Source organism: Anolis carolinensis, unplaced genomic scaffold (assembly GCF_035594765.1).
Source record: "Anolis carolinensis isolate JA03-04 unplaced genomic scaffold, rAnoCar3.1.pri scaffold_15, whole genome shotgun sequence".
NCBI lineage: Eukaryota > Metazoa > Chordata > Lepidosauria > Squamata > Dactyloidae > Anolis > Anolis carolinensis.
In genome coordinates, this window is record NW_026943826.1 from 3,710,055 (window position 1) to 3,732,680 (window position 22,626).

The 22,626-nt window shown below is 39.0% G+C and overlaps 1 protein-coding gene across 1 annotated transcript in view; it reads right to left on the minus strand.

The window, feature by feature from the left end:
• The window catches only part of LOC103282229 (protein-arginine deiminase type-3), a 55,363-nt gene that overhangs the window by 31,625 nt on the left and 1,112 nt on the right, over window positions 1-22,626 (minus strand). Inside the window, exons 2-6 of the mRNA XM_062965709.1 lie at window positions 11,001-11,181; window positions 7,068-7,140; window positions 6,181-6,242; window positions 4,667-4,784; window positions 3,197-3,322 (exon numbers count right to left, since the gene is read on the minus strand). Coding sequence (XP_062821779.1) covers window positions 3,197-3,322; window positions 4,667-4,784; window positions 6,181-6,242; window positions 7,068-7,140; window positions 11,001-11,181 — 560 coding nt within the window. The remainder of the gene's footprint in view (window positions 1-3,196; window positions 3,323-4,666; window positions 4,785-6,180; window positions 6,243-7,067; window positions 7,141-11,000; window positions 11,182-22,626) is intronic.

The window sequence follows — 22,626 nt, forward strand, 5'->3', positions numbered from 1 at the left end:
TGAAAGCAGATAACATTTTTATGGCTCAAAAAGTTGACAATTTGAGGAGATGAATGTCCAAAACTCATGGAGGACTGAAGTCTTGGAATCACTGGACGAAGAGCCACAAGAGGAGATGGGTTGTTGTTGTTGGGGGTGGTCCTAATGGTTTTGTCCAACGCTATCTTCCATCCACAGGATGCAACCACTCCCTCTGTTTCTTCACAAGGAGGAACCATTGAGCATCTTCCCAGAGATGCATCCTGGTAGTGGTGGTGGTGGTCCTTGTGGTCCCTTCCAACGCTATATTCCACCCACAGGATGCAACCACTTCCTCTGTTTCCTCACAAGGAGGAACCATTCAGCATCTTCCCAGAGATACTTGTTGTTGCTGTTGTTGTTGTTGTTGTTGTTGGTGGTGGTGGTGGTCCTTGTGGTCCTTTCCAACGCTATCTTCCACCCATGAGATGCAATCACTTCTTCCATTGCAAGGAGGAACCACTGAGCATCTTCCCAGAGATACTTGTTGTTGCTGTTGTTGTTGTTGTTGTTGTTGTTGTTGTTGTTGTTGTTGTTTTTGATGGTCCTGGTGGTCCCTTCCAACACTATATTCGACCCACGGGATGCAACCACTTCCTCTGTTTCCTCACAAGGAGGAACCATTGAGCATCTTCCCAGAGATATTTGTTGTTGTTGTTGTTGTTGTTGGTCCTTGTGGTCCTTTCCAACACTATCTTCCACCCATGAGATGCAACCACTTCTTCCATTGCAAGGAGGAACCACTGAGCATCTTCCCAGAGATACTTGTTGTTGCTGTTGTTGTTGTTGTTGTTGTTGTTGTTGTTGTTGTTGTTGTTATTGATGGTCCTTGTGGTCCTTTCCAACGCTATCTTCCACCCATGGGATGCAACCACCTCTTCCATTGCAAGGAGGAACCACTGAGCATCTTCCCAGAAATACTTGTTGTTGCTGTTGTTGTTGTTGTTGTTGTTATTATTGATGGTCCTTGTGGTCCCTTCCAATGCTATCTTCCACCCATGGGATGCAACCACCTCTTCCATTGCGAGGAGGAACCATTGAGCATCTTCCCAGAGAAGCTTGTTGCTGTTGCTGTTGTTGTTGTTATTGATGGTCCTTGTGGTCCCTTCCAACACTATCTTCTACCCATGGGATGCAACCACATCTCCTATTGCAAGGAGGAACCATTGAGCATCTTCCCAGAGATACTTCTTGCTGCTGCTGCTGCTGTTGTTGTTGTTGTTGTTTTTGATGGTCCTTGTGGTTCTTTCCAACCATTTCTTCCATTGCAAGGAGGAACCATTGAGCATCTTCCCAGAGATGATGCTTGTTGTTGTTGTTGTTGTTGTTGTTGTTGTTGTTGTTGTTGTTGTTTTTGATGGTCCTTGTGGTCTCTTCCAACACTATCTCCCACGCATGGGATGCAACCACCTCTTCCATTGCAAGGAGGAACCACTGAGCATCTTCCCAGAGATACTTGTTGTTGTTGTTGTGGTGGTTGTTATTGATGGTCCTTGTGGTCCCTTCCAACGCTATCTCCCACGCATGGGATGCAACCACCTCTTCCATTGCAAGGAGGAACCACTGAGCATCTTCCCAGAGATACTTGTTGTTGTTGTTGTGGTTGTTGTTGTTGATGGTCCTCGTGGTCCCTTCCAACGCTATCTTCCACCCATGGGATGCAACCACCTCTTCCATTGCAAGGAGGAACCATTGAGCATCTTCCCAGAGATACTTGTTGTTGTTGTTGTGGTTGTTGTTATTGATAGTCCTTGTGGTCCCTTCCAACGCTATCTTCCACCCATGGGATTCAACCATTGCAAGGAGGAACTATTGAGCATCTTCCCAGAGATACTTCATGTTGTTGTTGTTGTTGATGGTCCTTGTGGTCCCTCCCAACGCTATCTTCCACCCATGAGATGCCACCACCTCTTCCATTGCCAGGAGGAACCACTGAGCATCTTTCCAGAGATACTTCATGTTGTTGTTGTTGTTGATGGTCCTCGTGGTCCCTCCCAACGCTATCTTCCACCCATGGGATGCCACCACCTCTTCCATTACAAGGAGGAACCATTGAGCATCTTCCCAGAGATGCTTCTTGTCGTTGTTGTTGTTGATGTTCCTCATGGTCCCTTCCAACACTATCTTCCACCCATGAGATGCAACCACCTCTTCCATTACAAGGAGGAACCATTGAGCATCTTCCCAGAGATGCTTCTTGTTGTTGTTATTGTTGATGGTCCTTGTGGTCCCTTCCAACGCTATCTTCCACCCATGGGATGCCACCACCTCTTCCATTACAAGGAGGAACCATTGAGCATCTTCCCAGAGATGCTTCTTATTGTTGTTATTGTTGATGGTCCTTGTGGTCCCTTCCAACGCTATCTTCCACCCATGGGATGCCACCACCTCTTCCATTACAAGGAGGAACCATTGAGCATCTTCCCAGAGATGCTTCTTATTGTTGTTATTGTTGATGGTCCTTGTGGTCCCTTCCAACGCTATCTTCCACCCATGGGATGCCACCACCTCTTCCATTACAAGGAGGAACCATTGAGCATCTTCCCAGAGATGCTTCTTGTTGTTGTTGATGATGATGGTCCTTGTGGTCCCTTCCAACGCTATCTTCCACCCATGGGATGCCACCACCTCTTCCATTACAAGGAGGAACCATTGAGCATCTTCCCAGAGATGCTTCTTGTTGTTGTTGATGATGATGGTCCTTGTGGTCCCTTCCAACGCTATCTTCCACCCATGGGATGCCACCACCTCTTCCATTACAAGGAGGAACCATTGAGCATCTTCCCAGAGATGCTTCTTATTGTTGTTATTGTTGATGGTCCTCGTGGTCCCTCCCAACGCTATCTTCCACCCATGGGATGCCACCACCTCTTCCATTACAAGGAGGAACCACTGAGCATCTTCCCAGAGATGCTTCTTGTTGTTGTTGATGATGATGTTCCTCATGGTCCCTTCCAACACTATCTTCCACCCATGAGATGCAACCACCTCTTCCATTACAAGGAGGAACCACTGAGCATCTTCCCAGAGATGCTTCTTGTCGTTGTTGTTGACGATGGTCCTCGTGGTCCCTTCCAACGCTATCTTCCACCCATGAGATGCCACCACCCCCTCCGTTTCCTCCCAAGGAGGAACCACTGAGCATCTTCTCAGAGAGCCCATGGACCTCGTGACTCACCCTGAGCATGGAAGACGCCCACTTTGTCGTTGTCCGAGGCCGAGATGCGGAGAAGGAGGTGGTTCTCCTCGAAGACCTCCTCGGGGCCACGCGTGGTCAGGATCATGAGGGACATGTCCTTCAGGTCTGGAGAGAACAAGTTCAGAATCAATCCCTAATATTGCGTTGCTATGAGTTTTCGAGCTGTTCCAGCAGCATGCTCTCCTTACGTTTCGCCTACATCTGTGGCTAATGGCATCTTCAGAGGTTCTGTTGGCAATGAGGCAAGTGGAGTGTGTGCGTATATGTGGAATAATGTCCAGGGTGGGAGAAAGAACCATTGTTCAAAGAAACTGCGACGGTTGTGATTAGTAAGCTAGAATTAGCATTTGAGTTGCCATGAAGTTTGCAAAGTCAATCAGTGACAATATCCGCATAGAGGTAGCCTGGCTGTTGTGGCCTGGAGGCACCCTCAGTTTGGGCACTGGATTGTTTGCTGCCTGGAGTCCTCCTGTTTCTGAGTGATGCTATTTATTTACTTCCCAATGCCATCCAAGCTTGCTCATTGCACGTGTGAATGCTGCAATCAACACCTCTCAAACAGAGGGTGCCTCCAGGCAACAATAGCCAGGCTACCTCCATGCGGATACCATCCCTGATCAACTTTGCAAACTTCATGGCTGCTCAGTGCTATTCAAGCTTGCTCATTGCAGGTGTGTGTGTTGCAATTATCACCTCCCAAACAGAGGGCGCCTCCAGGCAACAACAGCCAGGCTACCTCTATGTAGAGACCCTCCCTGATTGACTTTGCAAATGTCATGGCTGCTCAGTGCTATTTGAGCTTGTTCATTGCAAGTGTGAATATTGCAATTAATACCTCCCCAAAAAAGGATACCTCCAGGCAACAACAACCAGGCTACCTGCATGCTTATACCCTCCCCGATTGACTTTGCAGCTTCATGGCTATTCAATACTATTTGAACTCGCTCATTGCAAGTGTGAATGTTGCAATTAGCACCACCCAATCAAAGGATACCTCTAGGCAACAACAGCCAGGCTACTTCTGTACAGAGACCCTCCCTGATTGACTTTGCGAGCTTCATGGCTACTCAAAGCTATTCAAGCTTGCTCGTTGCAAGTGTGAATGTTGCAATAACAAAGGATGCCTCCAGGCAACAACAGCCAGGCTACGTCTATGCATTGACTTTGCAAACTTCATGGCTACTCAATGCAATTCAGGCTTGCTCATTGCAACATTCACATGTGCTTCAAACAAACAAAGGTTCTTTATTTCTCCCATCCACAGATATGTGCACTCCACTGGCCTCATTCCCAGCAGAACTTCAGAGGATGCTTGCCACAGGTGCAGGCGAAACTTCAAGAGAGACTGTTACTGGAACATGGCCATGCAGCCCAGAAAACACACAGCAACCCAGACAACTCCAACATGATTTCCAGAGGAGCAATGGCCAGACCAAGCCGCCCACCGACCCATGAAGCTCTGCAGCCGCTGGTCCGCGTTGTCCATGTCTTTGGCCTTGGGGTCGTCCCGGTCGCAGTTGACCAAGAGGATGGCTCCGCTCCCGTTCGGGCCCCACGTCCATTTTTTCTGCAAAGAGCAAAAAGACACAGCAAGGTCTTATATCCAAATATTTCCATCTCAAGAGCTTTATTTGAGATAGTTGACACCTATTTTGGGGTCTGTTTGGAAGGTGTATCTGCATGGAAGTAGCCTGGCTGTTGTTGCCTGGAGGCACCCTCTGTTTGAGAGGTGTTCATTTCAACATCCACACTTGCAATGAGCAAGCTCGAATAGCATCAAGCAGCCATGAAGTTTGCAAAGTCAATCAGGGAGGGTCTCTGCATGGAGGTAGCCTGACTGTTGTTGCCTGGAGGCACCCTCTCTCTGGGAGGTGTTGCAAAGTTTGCAAAGTCAGTCAGGGAGGGTATCTGCATAGATATGGCATTGTTGCTAATTTATTATTATTATTATTATTCTTATTATTATTATTATTATTATTATTATTATTATTATTATTTATACCCCATTTTTCTCTCTCTACAAAGCTTGAATAGCATTGAGCAGCCATGAAATTTGCAAAGTCAATCAGGGAGGGTATCTGCACAGATATAGCGTTGTTATTATTGTTATTATTATTATTATTAATACCCCATTTTTCTCTCTCTACAAAGCTTGAATAGCATTGAGCAGCCATGAAATTTGCAAAGTCAATCAGGGAGGGTATCTGCACAGATATAGCGTTGTTATTATTGTTATTATTATTATTATTAATACCCCATTTTATCTCTCTAGAAAGCTTGAATAGCATTGAGCAGCCATGAAATTTGCAAAGTCAATCAGGGAGGGTATCTGCATAGATGTGGCATTGTTATTATTGTTATTATTGTTTTATTATTATTATTATTAATACCCCATTTTATCTCTCTACAAAGCTTGAATAGCATTGAGCAGCCATGAAATTTGCAAAGTCAATCAGGGAGGGTATCTGCATAGATGTGGCATTGTTATTATTGTTATTATTGTTTTATTATTATTATTATTATTATTAATACCCCATTTTATCTCTCTACAAAGCTTGAATCGCATTGAGCAGCCATGAAATTTGCAAAGTCAATCAGGGAGGGTATCTGCATAGATGTGGCATTGTTATTATTGTTATTATTGTTATTATTGTTATTATTATTATTATTATTATTATTAATACCCCATTTTATCTCTCTACAAAGCTTGAATCGCATTGAGCAGCCATGAAATTTGCAAAGTCAGTCAGGGAGGGTATCTGCATAGATATGGCAGTGTTGTTGTTATTATTATTGTTATTATTATTATTATTATTATTATTATTATTATTATTATTATTATTTAAACCCCACCTTTTTCTCTTTACAAAGCAAATAAAGAAGCTCCAAGTGGGCACTCCCAATTACATCTAAAAAGGGATTTTTCCGTTCTATGTTCTAAGCCTCTGGGATCCCGTTCTGACCTTGTTCTTAGCTCTTCTGGTGACGGATCCAGTGCGAGTCGTATCCGCGTCCAGAGAAACTTCTGCAAGAAGAACAGAAAAAAAAAACCCAAAATAGTTCGTAAATAGAAACCTGAATAACACGGTAAGATGTATGTAGTTTTTCGGCAAGGCATTTCAGCAGTTATGGAGTTAATGAGAGTCTGCTATGATTGACATATCACAGGACCAATGGGGTCAAGTTTGTTTTGACCGGGACTTTCTTTCTTGCTCCTGTGGAATGCAGAGGAGTTTCCTGAGGAGAGCAGTGTGTGTGTGTGCATGAGTCGCTTCGGCAAGAGCACTCATGGAGAGAAGGACTGATTTGCTCTATTTTGTATATAGTCTGGTAAATAAAGATATATTGCCGTTGGATTTCCAACCGAACCCTCGTCTGCTGGAGTGTGTTTGTCCAGTGCTGTTTTTCCACACGGGGAGACAGTCTGGAGAAGGAGGTGAAGGATGGTGAATTTTTGGATTTCACTCTGCTACCCATCATCCCCTGACAAAGTGAACTATAAATCCCAGCAACTACAACTCCCAAATGTCAAGGTCTATTTCTCCCAAACTCCACCAGTGTTCACATTTGGGCATATTGAGTATTTGTGCCAAGTTTGGCCCAGATCCATCATTGTTTGAGTCCACAGTGCTCTCTGGATGTAGGTGAACTACAACTCCCACAAATCAAACTCAATGACCACCAAACCTAATATTTTCTGTTAGTCATGTGAGTTCTGTGTGCCAAGTTTGCTTCATTTTCATCGTTGGTGGAGTTCGGAATGCTCTTTGATTGTAGGTGAACTATAAATCCCAGCAACTACAACTCCCAAATGACAAAATCAATCCCCGCTCCAGTAAGGCAGACTCACGGATGCAGGTGAGGAGGAGGCTGGCTTTGGCCATCGATGCCTTTGCGTTTTCCTTGTAGTACAAAATCCTGACCTGCCGGAAAGAAGAGTGATGTAAATAAATGCACTGCAAAAGTACAATAAATTCGAAACCAATCTGTCCCTGGATTGAAAGTATTATTTCCCCAGGTGATAATCAAATAATAATCCAAATGTCTCATAAAGTTCCAGAGGTAACAAGGTGCAGGAACAGCCGGAATTTATAAATACATAAGCAAAAAGGTCTCACTAGTAAAACTTTAACAGGAGAACATGAACAGGAGCAAAGAAAAATTCCAGGATTAAAATTCAAAACCAAAGCTTGACTTGAACGAAGAACAAGAGAACTCAGGCTTAGCTACTCACTGTAATGCAGTGTTGCCTGAACTGACTTTGAGTCAATAGCCACCCATGAAAGCGTTATGTCTCCCATGAAATTTTCTCCCAACTTACCCACATAATCTCTCACTTTATCTGAGTGTTACCTGAACTGACTTTAAATCAATAGCCACGTTTAAAATCCAAAACCAAGGCTTGACTTGAACGAAGAACAAGATAACTCAGCCTTAGCTTCTCACTCCAACACAGTGTTGCCCAAACTGATTTTAAGTCAATAGCCAGGATTAAAATCCAAAGCAAAGGCTTAACTTGAACGAAGAACAAGATAACTCAGGCTTAGCTTCTCACTCCAACACAGTGTTGCCCGAACTGACTTTAAGTCAATAGCCAGGATTAAAATCCAAAGCAAAGGCTTAACTTGAACGAAGAACAAGAGAACTCAGGTTTAGCTTCTCACTCTAACACAGTGTTGCCTGAACTGACTTTGAGTCAATAGCCAGGATTAAAATCCAAAGCCAAGGCTTGACTTGAACGAAGAACAAGAGAACTCAGGCTTAGCTTCTCACTCTAACGCAGTGTTGCCTGAACTGACTTTAAGTCAATAACCAGCATTAAAATCCAAAACCAAGGCTTGACTTGAACGAAGAACAAGAGAACTCAGGCTTAGCTTCTCACTCTAACACAGTGTTGCCTGAACTGACTTTGAGTCAATAACCAGGATTAAAATCCAAAACCAAGGCTTGACTTGAATGAAGAACAAGAGAACTCAGGCTTAGCTTCTCACTCTAACACAGTGTTGCCTGAACTGACTTTGAGTCAATAACCAGGATTAAAATCCAAAACCAAGGCTTGACTTGAATGAAGAACAAGAGAACTCAGGCTTAGCTTCTCACTCTAACACAGTGTTGCCTGAACTGACTTTAAGTCAATAACCAGGATTAAAATCCAAAACCAAGGCTTGACTTGAATGAAGAACAAGAGAACTCAGGCTTAGCTTCTCACTCTAACACAGTGTTGCCTGAACTGACTTTGAGTCAATAACCAGGATTAAAATCCAAAACCAAGGCTTGACTTGAATGAAGAACAAGAGAACTCAGGCTTAGCTTCTCACTCTAACACAGTATTGCCTGAACTGACTTTGAGTCAATAACCAGGATTAAAATCCAAAACCAAGGCTTGACTTGAATGAAGAACAAGAGAACTCAGGCTTAGCTTCTCACTCTAACACAGTGTTGCCTGAACTGACTTTAAGTCAATAACCAGGATTAAAATCCAAAACCAAGGCTTGACTTGAATGAAGAACAAGAGAACTCAGGCTTAGCTTCTCACTCTAACACAGTGTTGCCTGAACTGACTTTAAGTCAATAACCAGGATTAAAATCCAAAACCAAGGCTTGACTTGAATGAAGAACAAGAGAACTCAGGCTTAGCTTCTCACTCTAACACAGTGTTGCCTGAACTGACTTTAAGTCAATAGCCATCCATGAAAGCGTTACGTCTCCCATGAACTTTCCCCCCAACTTTCCCACATAATCTCTCAGTCCAGCATAATCTATTTTCGGCTGTGGTTTGTAAACTTTTGTTGATCTCTGTAGCTACAGGCGTTTTCTCCTGGGAGACCTCCTCATCATTCAGCTCTTCACGTGATTCCTTATCTGCTGTTACGACTTCTGGCTCCTCAAACTGGCCTTGAGGAGCCAGAACATAAGCAATGTAAGCAGTGCAACATAAGCAATCTAAGCAGTGACTAAAGTACCAGCAAAATGTAATATGAAAAAGAAATTTCAAAATTACATCCAGGAGTTAGATTTCTAGGAACTTAAAAGCAATGACCAACTCTGAATAGGAATTCCAAAGATCACGGAAGGCAAAAGCAAGAAAGTGTAATCCAGGGGTGTTGCACTTAAACTAGAATCATATCCAAAAGTTGAAAACATGAACATGACCGTAATCCAAAGTCTTGATACTTGATCTTGACTATAATCCCGAAGTCTTGAAACTTGAAACAAGATTGGTAATTTTTATTTTTTTTATTTACAGCATTTATATTCCGCCCTTCTCACCCCGAAGGGGACTCAGAGCGGATCACATTACACATATAGACAAACATTTAATGCCTTTTAACAAAGAACAAAGACAAGGCAAACATAGGCTCCGAGCGGGCCTCGAAATCATGACCTCCTGGTCAGAGTGATTCATTGCAGCTGGTTGCAGCTGGCTTGCTCTCCAGCCTGCGCCACGGCCAAACAAGAGGCATAGAACTTAAACAAGAGAGCAAGATACAGACTCAAGAACAAAAATCCTAATTCTGAGCTCCCAAGATAGGCAACTTAGCATGTGAAAATCCAATGTTAGAGGAGTTGTACAGAGAGGCAGATGGGAGGATTAGGATAAATAATAAACTCTGAGAAAAAATACCAGTACAAAAAGGGGTTAGGCGAGGATGCCCTCTGTCACCTTTAATTTTTACATTAGCAACGGAGCTCTTAGCGGACAGAATAAGGAATAATGGAAGGATCAAAGGATATAGAATAGAGAAGGAGGAAATCAGAATTAATTTATTTGCAGATGATATTTTAATTATAACAGAAAATCCAAGAGAGACCTTGGGAGAAATTAGTGTAATCTTGGAGGATTTTAAAAAGGGATCTGGCTTGAAAATAAATCTAGCAAAATCAGAAATTCTAACGATGAATATGAATAAGAGGAAAATCAAGGAAATTCAGGAAGAGGGTATAATTAGGATAGTCAACGATTAATTATTAGGTTGAACTATTTGCCCATCCAACTATAGGATATTCTGCCACTACTACTTTGCACTTTATGGACTACTTTGGCTGAGAAACTACCTCTCCCATTTTGATATATTCTGCACTTTGTCCCTGATCCTTGTTTTAGTCTCCTGTTTATAACATTTTATGCTGTATGTTGATTTTTATGATGATTTTATTGATATTGATGTTTTACTGTTGGAATAATTGTTTTATCGTTTTATTGCTGTATGTTTCGGGCTCGGCCCCCATGTAAGCCGCTCTGAGTCCCCTCCGGGGAGATGGGGCGGGGTATAGAAATAAAGTTATTATTATTATTATTATTATTATTATTATTATTATTATTATTATTATTGCCAAGAGAAAGATTCGATATTTGGGAATTCAGATAACTAGGAGTGAGGACAAATTACGGGATAATAAGAAAATCCAATGTTGATCTCACAATGAGCATGATCTCAAATCGCTTAAGAATACTCCCATTAACCTTTCTCACACCTGGGTTCTCTTTGCTTATGTTTCAGCCTCTGGGAACAACGTATTTGTCTCTGTTCCACACTATCTCTTCTGATCTGCAAACGCTGGGTTATCGGTAACCCTCCTGCCTCCTCCACTTTCCTTTTCAAGTCAATCCCTACCTGATTCTCATGAGAATTGCTTCCTTTTCCCCAACAACAAATCTACAAAACATTCCCATCATCTCGGAAAACACTTTCGCTTTCTGCCACAGAAACACCAGGCTCAACCAGAAAATCCTCGTCCTCATCCTCAGAGGCTTCACAGGCCTCAACACTAAGAGACTCACCTTCTCGTCATCCACTTTGGTGCTCGGACCATCCATCGTCACAATGACCTCCACCTTGGCGCTCAGCGGCCATCTCGGCACGCAGGAAGGCACCTTCACGACCTCCCCATTGTGGATAATGTACAGGTTGACCCCGGGCGACCCCCAGACATCAAAGGTTTTGGCGCCAGGAGGGGCCGACCTGTGTAGGAAGGGAAAAAACCACAAACGTTAGACATCTTGGAAGGTTGTAGGGTCAGGCTAGGATTGATTTGTATGTGTGTGTATACACACATATATACACACATAATTTGGACAGAAAAACAAGAAAACTCATGACCATTCATCATTCACTGCACCCTCGCAGTGATGTTGACTGGCTATATCTGCCTAGAAGATCAGGAGGCAGAGGACTCTTACAAGTCAAACAAACCGTCAAAGAAGAAGAACATGCCCTGGCAGAAGATGGAAAGCAAAGTGAAGAACCTGCTTTGATTGAAGTCAAAAATCAGAAAAACCTCAAAGCACAGCAGACAAAAAACCAGTACAAGAAAACCGCACCACAAACTAGAGCTGACAGCTGGCACAACAAAACTGCATGGAAAGTTCCTTGACAAAATTGAAGGAAAAGCTGAGAAGGAGAAGACCTGGCTCTGGCTCACGAATGGGACCCTGAAGAAGGAGACAGAAGGCCTGATCCTTGCAGCCCAGGAGCAAGACATCAGGACAAAGGCAATTCAGGCCAAGATCGAAAAATCAGCTGATGACCCAAAATGCAGACTGTGCAAGGAAACCGACAAAACCATGGATCATATCCTCAGCTGCTGTAAGAAAATTGCACAGACAGACTACAATCAGAGGCACAACTATGTGGCCCAAATGATTCATTGGAACTTATGCCTGAAGTCCCACCTCCCAGCAGCAAAGAACTGGTGGGATCACAAACCAGCAAAGATCGTGGAAAATGAACACGCAAAGATACTGTGGGACTTCCGAATCCAGACTGACAGAGTTCTGGAACACAACACACCAGACATCACAGTTGTGGAAAAGAAAAAGGTTTGGATCATTGATGTCGCCATCCCAGGTGACAGTCGCATTGACGAAAAACAACAGGAAAAACTCAGCCGCTCTCAGGACCTCAAGATTGAACTTCAAAGACTCTGGCAGAAACCAGTGCAGGTGGTCCCAGTGGTGATGGGCACACTGGGTGCTGTGCCAAAGGATCTCAGCCGGCATTTGGAAACAATAGACATTGACAAAATTACGATCTGCCAACTGCAAAAGGCCACCCGACTGGGATCTGCGCGCATCATCCGAAAATACATCACACAGTCCTAAACGCTTGGGAAGTGTTCGACTTGTGATTTTGTGATACGAAATCCAGCATATCTATCTTGTTTGCTGTGTCATAATAAATAAATAAATAAATAAATAAATAATAATAATAATAATAATAATAATAATAATAATAATAATAATAATACATCACACAGTCCTAGACACTTGGGAAGTGTTCGACTTGTGATTTTGTGATACGAAATCCAGCATATCTATCTTGTTTGCTGTGTCATAATAAAATAATAATAATAATTTTATTTTTGTACCCCGCCACCATCTCCCCAGAGGGACTCGGGGAGGCTTACAGATATAAAACCAGCATACAGTGATATCAAATACAAAACACACACAAATAAATTTAAAAGGCATTTAAAAAATCACACTCATTATAAAACACATGAAAAACACAGCAATAAAAACATAAAATGAGCTGAGTGCACATACACATATTTATACACACACATATTTATGTACACATACAAATAAAGACATATTTATACACATATATACATACATACACACATATACGCACATATTTATGTGCACACCCATATATATACACATACACACATATATACATATACATACACACATATTTATACACACATTTATGTACATGCACACATATATATACTCACACACATATTTATACACACATTTATGTACATGCACAAATATATACACACATATATACATATACATACACACATATTTATACACACATTTATGTACATGCACACATATATATACTCACACACATATTTATACACACATTTATGTACATGCACAAATATATACACACATATATACATATACATACACACATATTTATACACACATTTATGTACATGCACACATATATATACTCACACACATATTTATACACACATTTATGTACATGCACACATATATATACTCACACACATATTTATACACACATTTATGTACATGCACAAATATATACACACATATATACATATACATACACACATATTTATACACACATTTATGTACATGCACACATATATATACTCACACACATATTTATACACACATTTATGTACATGCACAAATATATACACACATATATACATATACATACACACATATTTATACACACATTTATGTACATGCACACATATATATACTCACACACATATTTATACACACATTTATGTACATGCACAAATATATACACACATATATACATATACATACACACATATTTATACACACATTTATGTACATGCACACATATATATACTCACACACATATTTATACACACATTTATGTACATGCACACATATATATACTCACACACATATTTATACACACATTTATGTACATGCACAAATATATACACACATATATACATATACATACACACATATTTATACACACATTTATGTACATGCACACATATATATACTCACACACATATTTATACACACATTTATGTACATGCACAAATATATACACACATATATACATATACATACACACATATTTATACACACATTTATGTACATGCACACATATATATACTCACACACATATTTATACACACATTTATGTACATGCACACATATATATACTCACACACATATTTATACACACATTTATGTACATGCACAAATATATACACACATATATACATATACATACACACATATTTATACACACATTTATGTACATGCACACATATATATACTCACACACATATTTATACACACATTTATGTACATGCACACATATATATACTCACACACATATTTATACACACATTTATGTACATGCACAAATATATACACACATATATACATATACATACACACATATTTATACACACACATATTTATATTAATACAATATTAATATTAATTATATTAATATTTATACACACATATTTATGTGCACACCCATATATATACAAATATATACATATACACACATATTTATGTACACACACACATATATATATATACTCACATATATATCCTCACTCATATATAAATGCACATATATACACATACACACACATATATATACACACATATTTATACACACAGATATATGCTCACACATACACACACATATATACACATGTACACACGTATACATACACACGGATATATATATGTGTGTGTGTGTGTATTCCTATACATATACATACATATATATACACACACACACACACACACACACATATATATATTTCTGTGTGTGTGTGTGTGTGTATATATACTAGCTGTGCCCGGCCACACGTTGCTGTGGCAAAGTGGTGGTGGTATTGGTTAAAAGTTGTTGTGGAATTTTTATTTGACATTATTTGTATTTTTTTAAAATTAATTTTATTGTAACTTATCTTTTTTATTTATTATATTTTATTATTTTGTTGTAGTATTTTTAGTTATTTTGTTATAGTATTTTATTGTATTAATTTTTTAGTGTTTTTAATTATTTTTTATTGTTTTATTTGTATTTATTTTTTATTCTTTTATTAACACTGGGCTGAGTGGGTTGCTAGGAGACCAAGTGGGCGGAGCTTAGCCTTCTAAACTGGCAGCAATTGGATAAAAACAATTATTGCTTTCCCTCTAAGTAGGACTTTATTTTTCTTTTCTTTTTGTTGTATGAACGTAGAGGCATGGATGATGGGTTGTGTTGTCAAATTTCGATGTTGGGGGGCCTGTAGTTTTGTTGTTTTGTCCGCTGCCCTGATGCCATCACTCTTTTATATATATAGATATATATGTTCATATTGTGCCCTGTTGCATAAGCCAGGGGTCCCCAAACTTTTTTAACAGGGGGCCAGTTCACGGTCCCTCAGACCATTGGAGGGCCGGATTATAGTTTTTTTAAAAAAAAGCTATGAACAAATTCCTATGCGTACTGCACATATCTTATTTTGAAGTAAAAACAAAAACAAAAAAGGAACAAATACAGTCTCAATGTTAATAATAATAATAATAATAATCATCATCATCATCATCATCAAAATAATAAAGAGGGTTGGAAGAGACCCCTTGGGACATCTACTCCCTCCCCCTTTTGCTTTTGTGCATCACATCATAATCAAAGCACCCCTGACAGATAGCCACCCAATAACAGCAACAACAACAACAACAACACCACCATAATAAACATGGTTGGAAGAGACCCCTTGGGCCATAGAGTCCAACCCCTTTCTCCCCTTGTGAACCAAAACATAAAGCACCCCTGACCAACAACAACAACAACAACAACAATAATAATACACTAAAAATCAGGGTTGGAAGAAATTGCTAGCCTTCAAGAAAAATGAATCCACGACAGGGCTGCAAAGGAGGGAGTCTGTGTGGCAAGATAAAACGGGAGCCCTCTACCTTTTACCACAGGCATGCCCCTATTGTTGTTTCGCCTCCTCCATTGCAGGAAGGCGCATACCAGGTGAGGGAGGAGGAGGAAAAGGAGTGTGCGAGGTGAGCGAGGAGGCAGGAAAGGCACGCATCTTTCCCTCCTCTCTCGTTCTGTGCAGGCCTTCCTCAGCGGTAGCGAGGAGGAAAGGAGGAAAGGCCCACGCCTTTTCCTCGCCCCATGAGGCCCTTCCTCGACAGCGGGAAAGGTGCGTGCGTGACGAGGAAATGGCGTGCGCCTTTCTCACTTCTCTCACCTCACGCGCACCTTTCCCACTGCCTTCCTCGACGGCGGCAGCGGGAAAGCTGCCCGCGAGGTGAGGGAGGAAAGTCACATGCCTTTTCCTCGCCTCGTGCAGCTCTTCCTCGGCGGCGGCAGCGGGAAAGGTGAGTGCAGGGCGAGGAAAAGCCATGCACCTTTCCTCCCTCACCCTGCGCTCACCTTTCCCGCTGCCTCCCTCAGCAGCGGCAGCAGGAAAGCGCCCCACGCAGCGGGGGAGGAATGCCTTTTCCTCCCCCCGTGCAGCCCTTCCTCGATGGTGGGAAAGCTGCCCCTGGGGTGAGGGAGGAAAGCCGCACACCTTTTCCTCGCCCCGTGCGGCCCTTCCTCAGCAGCGGCAGTGGGAAAAGTGCCTGTGGGGCGATGGAGATAAGAAAGGCATGTGCCTTTTCCTCCTTCTCCACACTACATGCACCTTTCTTGGCGGAGGAGGAAGGAGCCACCACCGCGGGGGCCGGATAAATGGCTCCGATGGGCCGGATGTGGCCCGCGGGCCGTACTTTGGGGACCCCTGGCATAAGCTATTTGGACAGTTTTCAGGAAACAAGTTGGCGCAACTTAAACAATGACAAGGATTAAATGAGACTTATTATTTCAAGCCGGCTTTGTTTTCGCCGTAACAGCCGCAAAAAACCACTGGAAATTGAGCAAGAACCCGGTTTTTGTGGTTTTGGGCTGGGACCGTTCTGCGGTGTTGTGCAAATCAATGTTTCCCTGAGTCCGATCAGTCCGGGAAAAAAGACCACAACCCCTTGTCAATCACCACGGCTCAACTGCGATGCGGTCCTGGGAGTGAGTGTTGCAAGGAAGGTGCTGAATCAGTGTCTTTGTAAAAATAGTCTCTGTGGGCGTTTGCTCAGGTGAGCCTTTGGTGGCCGAGTTGCTCAGCAAGGTTGGCTCCATCGCCAGGTAAGATCAGGTTCAGAGGCAAGGCAGGAGCCAGAGGCAACTCGGGTTCAGACACAAATCACGCCTTGGCTTCCACATTGCAAGCACCGCTGTGGGATCTCATTGTGCACAAGTTGGCCATCAAAATATCTATCCACCACCTATCTATCATATCTATCCATTTGTCTAGACAGACAGACAGACAGATAGATAGATGATAGATGGATGGATGGATAGATAGATAGATAGATAGATAGATAGATAGATAGATAGATAGATATAGATAGATGACTGACAGATAGATGGATGGATAGATAGATAGATAAATAGATAGATTAGATGACTGACAGATAGATGGATAGATAGATAGATAGATAGATAGATAGATAGATAGATAGAATAGATAGATGACTGACAGATAGATGGATGGATGGATGGATAGATAGATAGATAGATAGATAGATAGATAGATAGATAGATAGATAGATAGATAGAATAGATAGATGACTGACAGATAGATGGATGGATGGATGGATAGATAGATAGATAGATAGATAGATAGATAGATAGATAGATAGATAGATAGATAGATAGATAGAATAGATAGATAGATGACTGACAGATAGATGGATGGATGGATAGATAGATAGATAGATAGATAGATAGATAGATAGATGACTGACAGATAGATGGATGGATAGATAGATAGATAAATAGATAGATTAGATGACTGACAGATAGATGGATAGATAGATAGATAGATAGATAGATAGATAGATAGATAGAATAGATAGATGACTGACAGATAGATGGATGGATGGATGGATAGATAGATAGATAGATAGATAGATAGATAGATAGATAGATAGATAGATAGATAGAATAGATAGATGACTGACAGATAGATGGATGGATGGATGGATAGATAGATAGATAGATAGATAGATAGATAGATAGATAGATAGATGACTGACAGATAGCTAGATAGCTAGATAGATAGATAGAATAGATAGATGACAGATGGATGGATGGATGGATGGATGGATGGATAGATAGATAGATATTATAGATAGATGACATAGATGGATGGATAGATAGATGGATGGATGGATGCATGGCTAGATAGATATGATAGATAGATAGATATTTTAGATATTATAGATAGATGACAGATAGATGGATGGATGGATAGATTGAAGGTTTTTATATATAGATGACAGATAGATAGTTGGATGGATGGATAAATATTAGATGACAGATAGATTAATAGATAGATATGATAGATGATGGATGGATGGATAGATGGACAAATATTATAGATATTATACAAAGATGACAGATAGATAGATATTATAGATAGATGATTAATAGATATGATAGATATATCTATCATAGATTGATAGATGTTACAGATAGATATTATAGTTAGAATAGTTTCCCCGAAAATAAGACATCCCCAAAAAATAAGACCTAGCAGAGGTTTTGCTGAATTGCTAAATATAAGGCCTCCCCCAAAAGTAAGACCTAGCAAAGTTTTTGTTTGGAAGCAGGCCCAACAAACAGAACACCAGAGCATGCAAGATTGGTACATGTACATACCAGTTGTACATGGAAATAATGGTAATAATATATTAAAATGTTATATCTATCTATATAAAAGAGTGATGGCATCACGGCAACCCACAAAACAACAAAACTACAGGCCCCCCAACCTCTAAATTTGACAACTCAACCCATCATCCACGCCTCTAGGTTGATACAACAAAAAGAAAAGAAAAATAAAGTCCTAATTAGAGAGAGAGGAATAATTGCTTTTATCCAATTGCTGCCAGTTAGAAGGCTAAGCTCCTCCAACTTGGTCTCCTAGCAACCCAATAAAAAATAATAAAAACACTAAAAATAATTAAAAACACTAAAAAATTAATACAATAAAATACTATAACAGAAAATAACTAAAAATAATACAAGAAAATAATAAAATATAATAAAAAGATAACTTACGATAAAATTTATTAAAAAAATACAAATAACGTCAAATAAAAATTACACAACAATTTTTAACCAATACCACCACCACTTTTCCACAGCAATTGGGCACAGCTGGGCACAGCTAGTTATTTATATTTATACAGTAGTAACAAGACATTCTAGACAGGAGTCATAGTTTGTCTGGTTTGGTTATGTTGGTTTGTGATGACAACTACTGTACAGTTTATATATATACAAGAGTGATGGCATCACGGCAGCGGACAAAACAACAAAAGTAAACACCCCACAACCTCGAAAATTGACAGCACAACCCCTCATCCATGCCTCTAGGTTGATACAACAAAAAGAAAATAAAAATAAAGTCCTAATTAGAGGGAGAGCAATAATTGTTTTTATCCAATTGCTGCCAGTTAGAAGGCTAAGCTTCACTCACTTGGTCTCCTAGCAACCCACTCTGCCCAGGGGACCCTTTACCTTAACTACCACCAATTCCTCAATACTTTATTTCCCATACCACCAGACTTCGCCACAGCAACACAGCTGGGCACAGCTAGTATATAATAAATGTTCATTTTTTGTTCAACAATAAATGTGAATTCTTCTTCATGGAAAAATAAGACATCCGCTAAAAATAAGACCTAGCACATCTTTGGGAGCAAAAAATAATATAAGACACTGTCTTATTTTCGGGGAAACACGGTAGCTAAATTGATAGGTATTATAGATAGATGGATATACAGATATTACAGATGATATAGATAGGTAGATAGATAGATGTTATATTTGGATTGCAAGCTGTCTGAGTCGGGAGGAGTGTGGAGGCCGAGGGCTGTGTCTCCAAAGGCGTGCGTGCCTTCCTGGCTCTTCCTTTTCTCTTGGGCTGCAAACTAACAAGTGACAACCGGTTGCAGCACCCAAAATCTGCAAGTGAAATCCGCTGCAATTTTGCCCAGGCTTTTGCTGTCGCAGGCTGTTTGTTCCTGGAACCCCTGAGCTCAGCTCTATTCCTGAAATGGCTCTCTCCAGAAGAAGTTGGAAACAGCTTTTGCACTTGCATCACTCTGCCATTATTATCATATATTATTATTATTATTATTATTATTATTATTATTATTATTACTGTGGTGTTATAATCATATTATTATTGTGGCATCATATATTATTACTATTATTGTAGCATTATTATTCTATATTATTATTATTGTGGCATTATCATATATTATTATGACTATTATTGTGGCATTATAATCATTTATCATTATTATTGTGGCATCATATTACTATTGTGGCATTATAATCTCTATTATTATTATTATTATTACTGTGGTGTTATAATCATATTATTATTGTGGCATCAAATATTATTATTATTATTATTGTAGCATTATTATTCTATATTATTATTATTATTATTGTGGCATCATATATTATTATGACTATTATTGTGGCATTATAATCATTTATCATTATTATTGTGGCATCATATTACTATTGTGGCATTATAATCTCTATTATTATTATTATTATTACTGTGGTGTTATAATCATATTATTATTGTGGCATCAAATATTATTATTATTATTATTGTAGCATTATTATTCTATATTATTATTATTATTATTGTGGCATCATATATTATTATGACTATTATTGTGGCATTATAATCATTTATCATTATTATTGTGGCATCATATTACTATTGTGGCATTATAATCTCTATTATTATTATTATTATTATTGTGGTGTTATAATCATATTATTATTATTGTGGCATCATATATTATTACTATTATTGTAGCATTATTATTCTATATTATTATTATTATTATTGTGGCATTATCATATATTATTATGACTATTATTGTGGCATTATAATCATTTATCATTATTATTGTGGCATCATATTACTATTGTGGCATTATAATCCTCTATTATTATTATTATTATTATTATTATTATTATTATTATTATTATTATTGTGGTGTTATAATCATATTATTATTGTGGCATCATATATTATTATTATTATTATTGTAGCATTATTATTCTATATTATTATTATTATTATTATTATTATTGTGGCATCATATATTATTATGACTATTATTGTGGCATTATAATCATTTATCATTATTATTGTGGCATCATATTACTATTGTTGCATTATAATCTCTATTATTATTATTATTATTATTATTATTGTGGTGTTATAATCATATTATTATTGTGGCATCATATATTATTATTATTATTATTATTATTATTGTAGCATTATTATTCTATATTATTATTATTATTATTATTATTGTGGCATGATCATATATTATTATTACTATTATTGTGGCATTATAATCCTATATTATTATTATGATTATTATGATTATTATGATTATTATTATTATTGTGGTGTTATAATCATATTATTATTGTGGCATCATATATTATTATTATTATTGTAGCATTATTATTCTATATTATTATTATTGTGGCATTATAATCATTTATCATTATTATTGTGGCATCATATTATTATTGTGATATTATTATCCTATATTATTATTATTATTGTGGCATTATCCTATATTATTATTATTACTATTGTGGCATTATAATCCTATATTATTATTATTATTATTATTATTATTATTATTATTATTATTATTATTATTATTATTATTATTATTGTGGCATTTTTTGGGGATCACTTCCAACTCTAGGATTGTATGGCTCTATCTTTCCATCTTCAGGGGTTGGACTGGATGACCTTTGGGGCCCCTTCCAGAACTAGGATTGTATTATTCTACCTATCTAACCATCTATCTATCTACCTATGTATCTATTTACCTACCTACCTATCTATTTGGAGATCACTTCTAACTCTAGGGTTGTATGGTTGAATCTATCTCCAGGGGTTGGACTGGATGGTCTTTGGGGTCCCTTCTAGCACTAGGATTGTATTATTCTATCTACCTATCTGTCTGTCTGTCTATCTCCCTATCTATTTATCTACCTATTTGGGGGTCCCTTCCAACTCTAGGGTTGCATGATTGTGTCTCTCCATCTTCAGGGGTTGGGCTGGATGGCCTCTGGGGTCCCTTCCAGCACTAGGAAGATTGTATTATTCTATCTATCTATCTATCTATCTATCTATCTATCTATCTATCTATCTATCTATCTATCTATCTATCCATCCATCCATCTATCAATCTACCTATGTATCTATTTACCTACCTACCTACCTACCTACCTATCTATTTGGGAGTCCCTTCCAACTCTAGGATTGTATGATTGTATCTATCTTCAGGGGTTGGACTGGATGACCTTCGGGGCCCCTTCCAACACTAGGATTGTATTATCTACCTACCTATCTACCTACCTATGTATCTGTTTACCTATCTACCTACTTATCTATCTATCTACCTATGTATCTAGTTACCTCTCTATCTACCTATGTATCTATTTAACTATCTACCTATCTATCTATCTACCTATCTATCTACCTCTATCTATCTATCTATCTATCTATCTATCTATCTATCTATCTACCTATGTATCTAGTTACTTCTTTATCTATCTACTTATCTACCTATCTATCTATTTACCTATCTCTCTATCTAGTTACCTACCTACCTATCTATTTATCTATCTATCTAGTTACCTATCTACCTATCTACCTACCCACCTATCTACCTACCCACCTATCTACTTACCTACCTACCTATCTATCTACCTACCTATCTATTTATCCAGCTA